This window comes from Mesoplodon bidens, assembly GCF_964165515.1.
Source record: "Mesoplodon bidens genome assembly, chromosome: 20".
NCBI classification, from domain to species: Eukaryota; Metazoa; Chordata; class Mammalia; order Artiodactyla; family Ziphiidae; genus Mesoplodon; species Mesoplodon bidens.
In genome coordinates this window covers 21,635,364-21,652,666 of record NC_138181.1, presented here as the reverse complement: position 1 = coordinate 21,652,666, position 17,303 = coordinate 21,635,364, and the positions used below count along the sequence as shown (strand labels likewise).

The window sequence follows — 17,303 nt, the reverse complement described above, 5'->3', positions numbered from 1 at the left end:
GAAAGGGGGCTATGCTGTGCAAGCCCAGTTCCTCTGTCAAACTCAACCAGTAAGAGGAATCATCCCTCCTCCCCCGTGGAGAAGTGAGTGAAAGAACCCACAGGGTGTAACAATTGGTATTACACTCATTGATGTCCCTCATCATGGAAACACACAGCAGGAAGAAATGAGGCCCAGCATTTATACCCCAAAAATATGTTGTCATTTTTTTTTACTTAGTTTTGTGCACTTTTAACTTTCAAATCAGAAAAATAAAAATCATCTTAAAAAAATAGAAGTCCTTTCTCTTTGCTTTCCTGTCACTTAACCTAGAAGAAATTATGAAGTAATAAATTTCAATATTCGATACCTACAAACAAAAACTTTAATTATTCTTTCTTAACTTTGAATACTGTTGGTAAATGCAATCATTTTTATTTCATAATCTGTCCATTTATTCAACAACTCTTTGTATTACATGGAAGCTGTACATGCAGGGTCAAGCACTGTGAAGTTATAAAAAAATCCGGACTTAATTCTACCTTCAAGAAGGACATAGATTTTTTGTTTTTGTTTCTGTTTTTTTGTTGTTTTTGTTTTTGTTTTTGCGGTACGCGGGCCTCCCACTGGCTGCGGCCTCTCCCGCTGCGGAGCACAGGCTCTGGATGCGCAGGCCCAGCGGCCACGGCCCACGGGCCCAGCTGCTCCGCGGCACGTGGGATCCTCCCAGACTGGGGCACGAACCCGTGTCCCCTGCATCGTCAGGCGGACCCCCAACCACTGCGCCACCAGAGAAGCCCAAGAAGGACATAGTTTATTGGGGAAAGTAATATATCAATATGACTAAAAAATAAGCTACCAAGTGATGAGCAAAATAAGATATTAATAATAAACTGTTACAGGAGAACCAAATAAGAAGAGTCTTTCCATCTTGGGGCACTAGGGAAAGGTCTGTGGAGGATGAAGCAGATGAACTGGGCTTTGGTGGAGGGTGAGAATTGTACCCTAGAGGAGAGAGACGTGTACAAGGTGAAGGAAAAGCATTACTTCATGCAACTTGTACTGGCACAATTCTATGCACTGTTCTATAGTCTTGAACCAATGACAGGCCCTGCCCTCATAGATATTACGTGCAAGTAAGAGAAGTAAACAATAAATGAACAAATACACAATATAATGTTAGGAAGAGATTGTTACTACAGAGTAAAGTAAAGCTGGTAAGGAGAGATGAATGGATTTGTGTTACTTTAATAGGGTGGTTAGGAAAGTCCTCTTTTAGAGGGTGACCTTTTAGTAGAGATCCGGATAAATATGCTCCCATCTACATGTCTATGGTATAGGAGTTCTTTTTCTGGCTTATTCTTAGTGTGCCATAGATTCCTATATTTCAAAAAATTTAAAGCATAAAAAGGCAAACGGGAAATCTCCCTCCTACCTCTGTTCTCTAACCACTCTGTTAATATCTATCCCCACTTGTAAATATTTGGAGAAAAGTTTTTCAGGCTAGGAAAATGAGGAGTTAAAAAGCCCTGAGGCCAGGGTTGTTTTGGTGTATTTGAGAAAATGTGAGAGCTCGTGCAAGAAGAATTGTAGGAAGTGATGTTAGAGAGATAGGCCAGATCATACAGGACTTGTGGGCCATGGAAAGGAATCAAGATTCATTTTAAGCGTGGTGGGAGGCCATTAGAGAAACTTGAGCGCTGGTAGGACATGATTTGGTTTGCATTTCTTAGAAGTTGACTCCAACAGCATGTACAATAGACTGTAAGAGGACAAGAGTTGCCACTGGCAGGCCAATTAGGGGGCTATTGCCCCTAACTAAGAGTCTTAGTAAGAAATCATTAGGACTTGGGTGAGAGCAAATGTGTAGAAAATGGAATATTCTCTGGTTCTCTTGTCAATTTAGAGATGCCTTTAGGCCGTAATTAGCTACAGAACAATAGAACCAAGACATAGCTAGAGAGAGTTTGTTTCTTTGCTCATTCAAATTCATGATCCAATTTTCCTTTCTTTGGACCGTTCCCCATGCATGTCAAAACCATATGATCTCTGGCCCTGAAAGTGTCGTGTCCATGATTTGGAATAAGTGAAGTAATTTTGCAAGTTAGAAGATTTAGCAACATGGGTGTTAAGTACAGGTAATATATTTCATGGAGTCTTCAAAACTGATTATATCTAATAGTTATCTGTTATTTACTGTGCACATTATCTACTTGGTGTAGATTGGGAGTCAACATGACTTTATGAGTATTTAAAAAAAATTAAACCAGAGACTAAAATTTTTTTAATTAATTGCCCATCACTTCACTAGTGGCATCTCCATAAACATCCTTATTTCTTTGTATATTCTTTAGACTGGCATGTTTAAGTTAAATTAAGAGACAGTCAAAATCATTCATTTTCTGTGGTGTCTGAATAACTGGGTTGGCCCCTTAAGCAGATTATACAATGTTGCTTTTCATTTCGAGGGCATTCTCTCAGAATGTACGGTGTCTCAAAGGCTCAGGTAGCCACAGGGCATTTGGGCTGTACCGTAGGAACGCAATTTGTTGGTTCAATAAGGTTTGGCAGCTAAACCAACAAAATTGTTTGTCCTGTGGTCTTTCTTATTAGACCATGCTGTAAAGCTCTTACGAATATAGGATGCTAACAGGAATTAAAATGCAATTTCTTTCCCCCTAGATATTTTTGAATGCGGATACAATCCGGCTGGGAAACCTGCCAACCGGCTCTTCTTCCTCTTCTTCACCCGGCCCCTCCCACTCTCGGCAGACAGTGCATGAACTGTGTGTCTGCCCCAACGGCAAACTGTACCTGTCTCCAGCTGGGGCTGGGTCTACTTGTCAGTCCAGTAGCAACATCTGCTTGTGGAGCTGAACTGACTGATTTCTCCTCACACCAGAATAGCCTTTTGTTCCCATCCATCTCCTTCACAGTTCTGCTCCGTTTCCCTCGTGATCAGTCCAGAGCTTCTCCAAGTGGTCCACAGAGCAACTCCTTCCAGTGTAAGCAGGGATTCGCACCACCTTCTCTCGTGATTTTCTGTACTGCTCAACACGGAGAGTGTGCGTGACAGAACAGTGGAAAAACCATCTTCAGCAGGAAAACTGGATCATAACTTTTGCTCAGAAGGGAGAGTAACATAGGTGCCTTTGCTACATGAAGTGAAGCACACAGTTTTAGATTTTTGCAGGACCTGGATATGGACTGCACACATACACATGACATAGATGAAATTCCCAGTATCCAATGGCAAGATGAAATGGTTAACCCTGAAAGAAAACTAGTTCTACAGTCTGAAAGCACAATTTTCCATTCATCTTTTTGGATGTAAACTTTTATCCCTGATTTTTAAAAATTTTAAAGCATTATGTAATGCTTGCTTTACTAAAAATTAAATTCAATACATGGTTTTTAACAAAACAAGACAAGACAGAATCCCACCCTGAGTTTTATTTGTTTCTTTAAATTCGATGTGTTGTTACTCTTTGTCTACTAACTCTAGAGTTTGGTACATTAGGTAATTTTGAAAGCTCTCAGCAATAGAATCTTTACAGAATTAACAAAATGCCATTATACCATCATTTGTCAGATCTGAATGGCCTTATATGGTATGTACTTGGCTATTGCATGTGACGTATTTGCTTTTAACCAAACATCTAATTTATTGCAAAAAAGGTAGGATTAAGAGGGACCTACCAATGGTGTGGAATCCATAGATTTTTTTTTTAATTCACGTGATATCCTTTACAACTAGGTTCTAAGGGTACAATTTTTGTTTGCTTCATTCACTTTATACTTGACTCGGACTGCTAAAATTCAAACATCCTCTAAATAAATAAAAACTGTGATGCCTAATGCTGAGAATGAATTCACTTTCCATTGGAATATCATCTACAGAATTATATCTATGTACTTTTTATTGGAGATTAAGACTTAAGGACGGTAGAAATTAAAGTGAAAATCCCTGCTTAAACAGTAAGACATACAAATGTTAGCAAATGTGTTGAAAATGTGTTTACTCCATTAGATTCATATTTTAAGGAATTTAGTTACATTCCTTTGCAGCTCTTAATATTTGGTTACTTTTGTTAGACTGTTAAGCTACCCCGAATCAGAGAGCGTAGTTGCTTCCATCCTCTGATGCTTCTTTTTGTAAATTAGCTGCTGATAAATAACTCCAGAATACTGCCCACACGTTTACTACAACACTCCTTAACTCAAACTCTCGCACCTTATAGAAGCCAAGAAGATAAAATTGTATTAGCTATTTCCTGTTCTGGGAAGATGACTTGATTACTATAAGGTAAGTCTTTAATTTCCACACGTTAGTCCATCTTTTTCTCCCCCATGCACACACGATTATGTGTGGAAGTTTTCAGTTTGGAGGTCCGTGACTGTAGAATCTTTGGAGTTCAGGACTCTGCAGCACAGGGTGAAGTGGGAGACTGGAGTTTATAGAAATAATCTATATTAGTGCAAGTAAGAAATCTGAGTAAGGCAAGCGACAAAGCAAACCGTTTGACCAGAATTCTCTTGTTGGGATAACGTAACACATCGAATACCTGAAAAACCTCCATTTCACTAAATGTATTCTGTACTCAGCAGAAAAGTCAGAAAGCTAGTGCAGTTTTATTACTCTTAAAATAGAACTTGTGTTTGGGGGTTATTATATAAAACCTTAAGTCAATATTGGAGTAAAAATTAAGATGTGCAATTGCTTAAAAAGTCATATCCTAACACAGGAGTTTAATTTATTTAAGCTAAAACATTAGAAGTTACTATGAGAAATCCTCCCATTGGTTTTTGCATAATATTCACACAAAATATAACACAAGAAATTTTGATAAATTATAGGTGCTAAGCACTGTACGGACCTTTTAGGAAATGCTATGTATTAATTTGAGACACATTCAAGTTCTAAATTAATGAGAAAGTTTCTTAGTCAAATGGGAACAATTCTTTTGGTTAGTGATTAACCCTGTTTCTTATCTCAGCTCTGTCTTCTACTAATCAGTAAACTGATTTAGGCAGTCTGGGAATATCTCCAGGCTTCAGTTTATTCAACTTTGCAACAAAAGCATTGAATCAAATGGTCTCTTAAGATTTCTTCCAGCTCTAACATGTTCTAATTCCAAGAGCAAATATTATAGAAGGTGAAAGGAGCTGTCGAAATTTTAAACTATATGTCATGAGAGGAGAAAAGATAAAAAGTGTTAAAACCAATTCCAGTGAGGGGCTGTCAAATTTTGAATTCACATGTATTTTGAAATGTTATAAACACAATTCAAAAGAAATGTATAAGAGATTTAGACTATGTCTAGATGATGTAAAAATATCTGCTCAGTGTCGTAGAAAAAAATAACATAGCGATACAGGTAGCTTTCCTATTCAACACTAAATGGGTGGTTTAAATTACTCGACTGGCTGTTTTAGATTCCTTAGAATCTAAGTATAAACTCAGCCTCAGAGTTTGGGCTTCTATTAAAGACACAGAAGATTGCTCTGAAAGGTCCTTAATTTCCTCATAAAGAAGGCTTGATTCTTTCTTGATTCAGAGTTTCTTTCCTTAATTGCAGATTACCCAAACAGATTTATTATCTGTTTTTCCAGTACCATTTTTGTGTTACAAAATACATCTAGTGCAGTTTACTTAGATGCAAATTTCATTTCTCCCAAATTAAACTCAGAAAAGTGATTCCTTTCAAATGTATTACATGGACCCTAAACTTGGTATCCAGTTTAAGTGGAGAAGGCAGGCAAAGAGGCAGGAAGGAAGGATAGAGAGAAGGAAGGGGACTGACAGCATTCCTAGCATTTAAATTCTTAGCCGAGCATGGACAAACAGAGAAGTATTTGCGCTCATGTTTGGAGATCAAAAGGAGAGAAGCAGAAAGGACAAATTATTTTTTTTCTTCCAGAATATTTCAGTAAGACACTTCCAAAAAAAAAAACAACTTCCAAATTTCCTCCAAAATTTCTATTCTGTACTTGTTGGTCCTACTTTTTTTCTCTTATTTTATTATGAACCATAAGCTGTAGAATCTGGTGCAAAACTGTTTATCTAAGAATTTAAGATAATTTTATGCTTCATATTTTACATTAGCCTGGAAATCTTAGATTTCAGAACTTCACATCTCTGAAAATGGCGCCAGGAGTCCCAGTTGTGGTTCTGCCCCTCCACCTACTCATGTGACCTCAAGAAATATATTTAATTATCTTGGTCACCATTTACTTCTCTTGGAGAGGGGTACGCCAAACTAGAAGTTTCCTTTGGTTACCTTCATCTCTAAATGTCACTGATTCCCTTAAGAAAAGACTCAGCAATCTTGCGTTCAGTACCCTGCTCTGAACTTGTTATTACTGACCTCCTTCTATACCTAGACATTGTTGTTTATAAATGTTGAAATGCAAATCTTTCCAGCAGCCAAATGCTATTTCTTTTTCTACACTCCCTTTCTTGCTCTAATCATTTGAACATCAACGTCCCTTTCAGAAAAAGATGCTTTGTTGACAGGCTCCAGTAATATGGTTAACATTAAAGAGAAAAAGAATGTATTTAGGTCTTATTAAAAATGACTAGGAAATTAATAGAAGTAGATACCAAATATCAGTACTCTGTTGATCATTCTATGATTACTTATCTCCATCAAACTAAAAAGCATTGGTCTTTTGAAGAAATGGTAATTTGATCACAAAGGTCGGTTGCTGAATTCTTTGTAACCTGTTATGCCATTCAAAATTCCTACATATTCTGCCATTTGAATTACCCAGTTGGACAGTGCCTCATTTTATAAAACTGACATTTGATAACAGTAAAACTCCTAATGAATTATATCACTGCAAACCTGGCATCCCTGTATGAGGCAGCATATGAGGCAGCATTTTATAGCAGGTAATATCAATATCATAATATTAAATTATTAAAATAGTTGAAGATATTTAATGACCAAATTCTCTATGTAGCCATCAAAACCAAACTCACATTCGAGTCTCTTATAAGTGAGGTCTTGTCACCTTATTCTTCCAGTAGCTTTGGTCTAATTAGAATTGCTCATGTGACCCTATTTAAAGCTACTTGGAGAAATGATTTTCCTCTGTGTACTAGTGTATATTATAGTAATGAATATTGCAAAATGTTATGATCACAAAGTAAAATAATATTGCATTTTAATTCTTTTAAAACAATCATAAACTAATGAATGACCTCATTGAACACTGTTATTTATATTGTTTTATACTGCGGTTCATTAGTTGTTTAAATGTCAAAGACCAAAGACTGGGATTCATATTGTATTTAACCCTACAACACTGCTGCTTCTACTAATTTATTCAAATGAATGGGAGGGCTTATAATTAAACATAAGGTAGTAAACATCCTCCTTTGCAGGATTCTGAGCTATGGATCATTGATTAATGCTTTTGCTTTAAAAGGAAAAATGTGTTCGTGTAATCCACATACCTTTTATACATGCATAATAAACACCTTGATATTCATAAAACCAGTATATAAAGACTATATCCTAAAATGGGCCCAGGATGGATTTACTCAGCTGAGTTTAAACTTTCATTGCTTGCTAAAAATTCTTTGGAAAATATAATTAATTTGAAATTCTTTTAGAAGCAGAGGGCTATTTTTTTTTTTTTTTTCTTTTTGCGGTATGCGGGCCTCTCACTGTTGTGGCCTCTCCCGTTGCGGAGCACAGGCTCCGGACGCGCAGGCCCAGCGGCCATGGCTCACGGGCCCAGCCGCTCCGCGGCATATGGGATCCTCCCAGACCGGGGCACGAACCCGTATCCCCTGCATCGGCAGGCGGACTCTCAACCACTGCGCCACCAGGGAGGCCCCGAGGGCTATTTTTTTAAGTGTTGATTGAAGCAATTCCATTCTTTGAGAAAGTCAATGAAAAACATTAAAGGAAATGAGGTATAATGAGCTGTGATTCTTTTGATTTTTGCAGTCTTAATATCTCATTTGTTTGAATATTTATAAATAAAAGCCAAACAGGGTTAAAAATGTGCAAGGACATTTACTAACAATGGAAATATGTAATTTCAAGTTTGAGTGTCTCGTTATTTATACAGTTCTTTAAACCAGGTCCACTACTCATATATTTTGTTTTGTAATTTTCATGTAAATGTTTTCTTGTATATACAGAAATATGAAAAATGGAACTATTTTCTTACACATACTATGCAATATGTTTGTAAAATTGCAATATTACCAAAATTACAAAAGCTGTGCTTTTGTACTCTATCTCGCTTTATGTAAAATCAGTCTTTTTCTATTTAAATGGACTATCTGTCCCATAAATTGTAGATAACATATCTATTCAAAACTCAGTCTATTGTATCTTTTGTTTAGTTTGGGGTGGATTGGGTTATATTTCTTTTGGGAGGAAATGCAGCAAAGTTTGGCAGTTGGAAACTTTTTTTTTTCTCAGAAAGTGAGAACTTTGAAGCATGCAATGAGCTCATAATTTAAGATCTCTCCTGTAATTCTTGTATTTTGTCCTAATTTTGGTGCTACTGTGTAACCATGATTAAATATGATAGTCAAAAAGGATCAGAACTCATATGCTATCATTTATTTTATTGAGAAAAAAGTTCAAAGAGGAGGAAAATGAGTATTAGTATTGCACAGAGACCTTTTTCGATTATGCATTTTAAATATCAACTCCATTAAGATATACATTTTTGAAAATTTAGTTTAATCTATATATTTTTACTTGCTAAAGATGCTTCTCTTATGAAAGCTGAACATATTTTTCCTCTTAAATATATGACCAATGAAACTAAAGAATTCAAATTGATTTAAAAGTCATGGTCACTACATTTTACAAGATGACTAGCTAATAGTTTATCCATTCTGAAACTTCAGTGATTTGATTTTGAGGATAAGACTAGACAAACTGCTGTTTGCTCAAACACACACCCTACATGATACATAGCATCACCCACAAATACACATACATGTGCAGCGTTGAACATACACGCATGCTAATTGTCATTTACTTATTTGATGCTGAATTTCTTCACTTCCTTGTTACACTCAAAATATCAAGAACATGCATCAAGACAATAACATGGACTTTATTACCTTTTAGAGATGTAATTCCCAGTGCAATACCTTACAAGCTTTGAGAGTGACAGTATTCCTCTTAGTTTCCAAAAAAGGAACAGGAGCCATTGAAAGTTTTTTTTTTTTAATTCACTATTACTTTTTTTTCTTTGTTTTCCAAATACCTCTATACACTAGTTTGGATATTAGAAATAAAACCAGAATCATTTTACACTCCTTACAAAAACTTTCAAATGTTAAATCTAAATAGAAAATAAATGAGTGCTTTCACTTTGGGGAATCATATATACATTTTATAGCTTTATTTAATCTACAACAAAGTTTTGGATGGTTCTAATAAGCAACCAGACACTCGCAAACTTATTTCCAGCAGATCCTTCACACCATTTACCAACCAAAGTAGTGCCTGGTGTTTGGTAAACTCTTTTCTCCATTAAGTGGGGTATTGGAGAGTGGAGATCGGCAATGGATATTAAGCCAGATAATTCCAATGCAATATTATACTAGTGTTTTCAGAACAATGGCATATTGCTAAGGGAACAGCTACTGAAGACAACTTGTATAAACTGAAATGGTTGCTGTTGCTTCTTGTTAGTTACCAAGCAGAAGTTTACCTTCTTTTTAGTGTCATGTGAAAAATTTTAGAGATAAGAGCTATCACCATGCAACATTTTATTGAGAATGATTCTAGAACTAAGTTCAAGCTCTCCAGGGAGGAGTGGTATTGTGGTCTATCATGTCAAAGGTTCTGGAGTGATTGATTAATTGCACTACCTCTGCTCTGTTTTATCAGTGAGATGGTCTCAAGGTCTTTCAACTCAATACAGGGCCTCGCTTTCCCAAAATGTAAACTAAGGGGGTTAAATTCAAAATATCTTTAAATGCATCAATGTTATATTAATATCCTTTAAAATATTAATGTTTAAGTCTGTGCTATATAGAATTTACTTTTACACTAATGTGGAAGTATAACATATAGAACAATGTACTGAAATGAAATAAACAAGGAACAGAGGTAAGGTGTTGTCAAGCCCTTGATAAATTACGGTCCATTTCATAATTCAGAGCATGCAACGGAATTACCTGGGTTATGAGAGTTATCTGAGCTCCAGATAACAATTTTACTTGATAATCAACTGTTGAAAGAGAGAAGTACATGAACCAACATTGGTTAAGCATATATTCTTTATTTTACACTGAATTAAGACAATTTATGTTACTCCTTTAATTATAATCTCATATATTTTTGTATTAAATTTAATTAATCCCAGTTTTATAAACATGAAAGCTGTGTTTAGGAGTGGTTAAGTAAATCACCTGTTATACTTTTTTGCATTTTAATTTTAGTGCATGCATTTGCTCATTTATTTACTAAATGGTAACAAGTATCTCCATGTCAGGCGCTATTCCACTATTCTAGACACTGGTAAACAAACAGTGGTTTACCAAACAGATAGAGAATTCCATGTGGAGTTTTGGGGCTGGTAAGAGAATGCAAAAAAATTAATAAACAAGATAATGTGGTAATATGAGTTCTATGAAGAAAATAAGCAATGAGATATTGATAGGGTGAGTCTCACTCATTATGGTAAGCAGTTTAAGAAGAAGGAGAACCTTATAATTTCAAGTCACAAAGGCTTTTGTCATTACATTTTCTGGGTGTTGTGCAGTAGGCTATATGCCAACCCAACCACTTGAATACCAGGATGCCAGTTTGGAAAATAGTCATGAGAACAGAGACTGAGAAAATTTATTAGATTTTGATAACATAAACAATGTTTTACTGGTAAAATATAAAGCAAGAATAAATGTACACTACAGTTTTTAAATCTACAGCTGGATTCTAAGTCATAACATGATATCACAGTTTTCATCACAATCTCTTGTGAGATTTCATGTTTTGGCTTTGGACATACTCTCTTCTAACACAGACCATTATCCCTGTTGATTTTATCTCCTGCCTGCATGTGGGAAATTATGCTTGATTGAGTGTGAGCATGATACATTACTCAGCATCGACAAAAGGTTTTGTACTATGGAATGCCTCTCCCCACCAAAATAAATCTCAGAATGGTATTCTAATGAAAAAAATATGAGCTTTGATGTCCTGGGGGGAAAAAAAAGACCGCTAATTCATTGTGCAATCACATTCTACCAGAAGGATTCTGGTAGACTCACAGTCTACTTTTGGAATCTAACCCATGCAAAATGCTTAAAACCCTCAGTGTTGCTTATGTTATGTTGAATGACTTATTAGTTGCTTTTCCTTTTGATGGGTCTGTTAGAATAATTTAGTAAAATTGACCTGAGAATTATCACAAAACATATCCCAAGCTAAGGCAGTTTTGTCTCTCTCTGGGACGAATCTGTTGAGTCAGGTATTCCTACATTATTCTGGAATATTTTAGGGGTAGTTCTAACAGGGAGTTGCAAGATTCTCCTTATGGTTTGACAAGATTCTTTCTATCCCTGCAATTCTATAATGATTGAATAGTAAATTATCAATCTTAGTATCTTAGGCATTTTTAAAATATTTGTCATTGAACATAATAAATAATGAACCTTATACCTTGGTCATGTGCCCCTAAGGGAAAGTGGAATCATATAAGTGGGGAAGGGTTTGGGGTACTTTATTCTTTTAAAATTGGGCATCCTAAAGTTTTGTATTGTTAAGGTGACCCCAGAGTACAGTCTAATAAATCTTTATGGCCAACCATATTGATTGATCTAAAAATGGTATGGTATTTGAAAGCTCCAATATTTAACTTGCAAAATATTTAACAAATTATATAAAGACATTTAGACCAGATAATTGTCCAATTCAGAAACTTTAGATTTTATGGTTTTTTAAAAAGAGTACACAGACCAGTTCATTTCCCTGAATACAGCTTGTTATTATGTTGGATGGTTATCTTAGCATGGTTACCATGGAAAAATTCATTGTGGTAAATACTTATTAATTGGAACAATTAAAACAGAGAAAAACAATTGAATCAGAGGGCCAGTATTTAATATTATCAATTTGTAGGTAACTACCATTTTCACTGCAATTACTCTCTGGTTTTCAAGGATGAATTAGATTCAGTTTGAAGCTACAACTATTGTCAATGATGACATGAAAAATATATTTCCAGGCTCTGACTGATTCATCAACTTCCCACAGTGCTTTAAAGAAAATTGACCTACCGTGTTTTCACCACCCCATGAATGTGTACAACTGAATAATGCAAATATCCTCTAGACTTCTAAAAAATATATATATATTTCTTCTAAGAAGTGGTAAGTGTCATTTGATAACTTATTTTAAGTTATTTCTTTAAGAGTGGCCCAGAATAATCTCCTATCAATATTCAGATCATGATTATGAAGGTCAAAAGATCATTTATCTTACCAAAGATCAGGAAGTGGAAATAAAACTAATCAAACTTATTCTGCCTCAGCTTTCTCTATTTGTTTTTGTTCTGTGTTATTTATAATCAGAGTTTTATTCTGCAGTTTGCAAATGCTTATATAGGATAGTTCTCTACTTTACATATTTCCAGAGTTGAAGTAAGATTGATCTAGGTGGATTAATGTGATAATGTGGTAAATGCAAAAACTGTTAAAAATTTTTCCTGGCATAAACTCTTAAGATAAACTAGAGGAATATTTTAACATGGTGGCTACTTTGTCTAAAATGTATAGTATTTTTTAATGTAGTTTAGCCACATATTTTCAAATTTAAGATGTGCTGAAAATGTCAAAGACTATTGACACTATATCTGCAATGTTGTTTTAAATTGTTGTGCTATGGTAGGGAAATATATTTTAATCCATTTTGTGTAACAGCAAGACTTGATCTGAATTGTCAGGAAATGATTTTAGCTTTTGTTTACCTACCATCTCTCTACATTCTGTAATGCTGTGCAAATGGGTAGTCAAAGGGAATTCAAATGCCTATTTACCGAATAACAGTGTTCAATTTTGGGAATGAATTATAGGAACTATATTACATTTTGAAAATTAAAGGGAAATGAATAACCAAAAAATAGTCAAAGATTAAAAGCAATTACTCTCATTAAAATGCATAATTTGCTTTGAGCTCAAAGCCATTATTTGCAAATATGATCTTCTCTATGGTGGCTTCAACAAATTCAATAATATATATTGAGAAAATAAAAGGCAAATGATATCCTTCCAAGTGTTGCAGTTTCTACAGGCTTAGTTTCTCAGTCCATAGTGTCTGGATTAGCCTGGTTTTTCATGACCTCAGAAAAGGTGAATCATTTCAAAAATCAATAAACAGAAGGAAAAGTACATGGCTGAAAGCATTAATTATTCATTGTTTGAATAAGTTGCATTTTTCTGATTATCATGTTCTGAAGATGTAAGTAATAATAATCTGGTACTTTAAAGTTTTAATTTAATCCTCTGAACTTCTCCCCAATTACGTTTATCCAATAGATTAAAATATAATTGGGACACTTTTCATTACCCAGAGAATCCAACAAAATGGTCTTAACCTCAAATACCCAAATTTCCTATTTGAAAAATCTAAGGACTACAACAAAATAAAGCTACTTTCCAAAAGAAAAGATTGAATTGCCCTACCATAAAATAGTTATTGGAAAAACATTTAAATAGAATTCCCTTAATTGTTTAAGTATAGAAAATTAGAGTAGTTGCATCTTATATTCGTCCTACACTAATAGAGACATGCTGTATTTTTATCTGAAAAATGGGCTACTTGAACTCAAGTATACGGCTTTTCAACAGAAATGACTTTGTGATTATTCAAAATGTATAGGAAACTCTTCAGTATACAATTATGCTTACCCAATATTTATATTATCTAACACATACACCCTTAGTTTCCTTTGGGAAATGTAGGAGCAGTGTGCTAATTCTTCACAAGGACTTTCATTGGAAGGTCTATGTTTATTCATGATTCGAAATTTTGTTTGCAGAAAAACACATTACCTATCTTAAGAGTGTGCTGGAAACATACCACTTTTTTTCTCTTGGTTATTTTTTTTAACTTCTTGTTTCAAAACCTTATGTATTTTTAAAGCATGATAAATTTTTAATTTTTCCACATATAGAGTACAATTTATGTTTTTTAAGAGACTGACAATATTATACCTAAATACAAAAACAATAACTGCTATGTACTTTTTATAACAAGAAAAAAAAAAATTTTGGCCTCATAACTCTACTTTCTGGGACAATATAATTTATATCTGTAGAGCTAATGTCCCTATATAATTTTAAGGTGTATAAGCACTTCTTCCAAAAGTATAATATTGTACGGTTTAATTTTAAAATATCACTTTAGTTAAATTGTTATAATAAAATATTTACATTCCAATAAAATCTCTAAATAGTATATACTATATACTTTTAGAAATATGTTTTTGTTGGGATTATTAGAAAAAATATACATGTAATATATTGTAAAATTTTAAAATGTATATTACATTGGATTTTTAAAATAAATGTAAATAAAAATATTTAGTAAAAATTATAGTCAAATGTTGTATCTTTGTCTCTCATATTACATGGAAGGCTTTTCCATGTAATAACATTTATTTTAGGAAGAAAAAAATTCCCTGGGAAAATAGTAGTAAATAAATTATATTATAAAGAATTAAAACATCTACCAAAGTGAATGCCAGATTGAAATAGTCACTCAAAATACAGACTGATCCTTTATTTCTTCTTTGATAATTATACCTTTTATTTTTCATAAGTGAGGATGTTCTGCAAATATTCACTGTCTTCAATTATTTTTTCTGTGAAACTGCAGCCTATGAAAGAGGGCAATATTTACCTCTAAAAGGAGTGGGTTATAAATCTCTTAATGCAGACTTACATGTATTACATTGAGTCAGTGTTTCCAAATGTTTGTTTCGTTGCACTCCATTTCCACAAAATATAAACAATAATGTGAAAAAAAAAGTCATATGGACAAAAAACCAAAATGAAACAAACAACATGCACAGTGCTAACAACAAAAGTCACTGGAAAGAAAGTCATACATATCTCTTTACTTGTTAAAAGCCTTTAATAACTATATATAAACTAATATTTAATAACTTCAAGATGGAGATACATTTTGCAATGCCTCTCAGTTATTTAACCAAAGAAATCTGTTTTTACAGAAAATGTCTTACTGAAGCATATCTTGGGAAAAGCTGCTCTAGGTTTTTCGGCAGTGAACCATACAGTTAATTGAGATTTCACTTACATAAGTCACCACATTATTGTACAAAGAAATACTCTCCAGCCACATGTCCATAGCACATGCAGGTAACTTAATTTTTTTTAAATTAAAAACTTCTAACTTACTGTAAGAATTTTTCATGTGTTGTATTTACCCTGCCAGTTTGAATTCTGATCTTCTCATCTCTCTGCCTTTTGACAGTCAGAAGGCTTCTATGCCTGCCTATTGATGGCAAGCATATTTATATATTTCGTAAAACTTGTCTTAGACCTGGATCATTTCCTCTTTAACAAGAGTTCAGATTGCATCTTGACTAAGGCCAAGATTCTGTGAATTTGGAGAAGTATAATATTTTTATATTTAGTAATAACATATAGAGCTAGCAATGCTATAATCCCATAGTTATTTCATAATACTTTCCTTAGACAGTATATTTAAAAATTATTTGTTCCCAGAGCACCTTTTATTTATTTTTTAAATTTAGATCTTAAAAGGCTTTTGTTAAAGATTTATGAGAATAAAAACCTATGGTCTTTGATTAAAATATTCTCTTGTGAAGAGGTAAATGAGGATAAACCCAGCTTTGAAGATAAGGAGAGCCAGTAGTCAGATAATCTCTTATTCACTGATTCAAATCTCCATCTTCTTTTTACATTATTTGTAAGCATTAATAATATAATCTTATTACTTCTAGACTGTACCTAATGAATTAGAATGCCTGATGCCCTTGCAAAAGGATACCAATAACTTTTTTTTTTTTTTTTTGCGGTACGCGGGCCTCTCACTGTTGTGGCCTCTCCTATTGCGGAGCACAGGCTCTGGACGCGCAGGCTCAGCGGCCATGGCTCACGGGCCCAGCCGCTCCCTCCGCGGCATGTGGGATCTTCCCGGACCAGGGCACGAACCCATGTCCCCTGCATCGGCAGGCAGACTCTCAACCACTGCGCCACCAGGGAAGCCCCAATAACATTTTTATTTTTAAATAAACTTCGCAGTATTTTAAAAAACAATTCATTTACATTATTATGATGACATCCAAGAAGTACTATTTCAAGCAAAAGATGCAGAACAAAAAAAGCACATTTCCAGACTATGAAAAGCCCAGCACTCTCATAAAATACACATATTAAATAATTTTCTCATTCCTCCCTTTTGGAATCAAACTGTTATAAATATATACTACTTCAAATTACATTTAAAAAGGAGGAAACATCAATCCAATAATACAGGAAAGAGCTAAGAAACATAATATATGTGACGGTATGAGCATATATGTTGGCAGGAAAATAGAGCAATATATATGAGAAAGAGTTAAAAAATACATATTACAAATAGTACCAAGTCAGAAATAGATTATGGATTGATTTAAAGTTAGAGACATCAATGTCCTTCAACACAGTTAGGGCCAGATTATTTTACTACTGACTACTACAGGAAATATTTCAATAGGACAAAAAACCAAAGGCTATCTGATGTCAAAAATGTTTATACTAGCGTCAAAGATATACAAAAGTAGCTTATCTTTGCAAAAAACTATCCATAAAATACAGAATCTTTCAGTGCAACTTAGTTCAATTTACAGATATTGTTTAGGGAAAAGAACAATAGTGCAAGGATAACTACGAATAAATGTAACATGAACAGAAAGCAGAATAACCAATGATGGGGAAAATGTGTACATTTGACAGAGTTCAATACTCTGTCAAAGAAGCTGAACAGTGCCTCATGAGAACAGAAGTATGTACTGTATATGGACAGGGTCTTAAGGATAGGAAAACCTATTTAGTTATCTGTAGGAAAATAGTCAACACTCTCTGCATTAAACATGTACATAGGTGGCATAATGACCAATACTCTTAGGAGAATCAACCTGAAAAATTGTCACGCCTGCCCTACTCTTATGAATAGAGCAATGTCAATAATGATAAAGTAATGATACTCAATTACTTCTTATCCAATGACTACTACGAGTCAGCCGTTCCATAACCATTTTCTAGAATACAAACAATGACACTTCAAAATGGATATTATCGCTCCCAT

At 34.3% G+C, this 17,303-nt stretch overlaps 1 protein-coding gene across 3 annotated transcripts in view; it reads left to right on the top strand.

Annotated features, from left to right (window-relative positions):
• SGCZ (sarcoglycan zeta) overlaps nucleotides 1–3,029 on the top strand; it is an 883,936-nt gene extending 880,907 nt beyond the window's left edge. For all 3 annotated transcript variants that reach the window (XM_081221232.1, XM_081221233.1, XM_081221231.1), the window contains one exon: nucleotides 2,662–3,029. In XM_081221232.1, coding sequence (XP_081077358.1) covers nucleotides 2,662–2,856 — 195 coding nt within the window. In that variant the 3' untranslated portion in view covers nucleotides 2,857–3,029. The remainder of the gene's footprint in view (nucleotides 1–2,661) is intronic.
• Nucleotides 3,030–17,303: the final 14,274 nt, after the last annotated feature.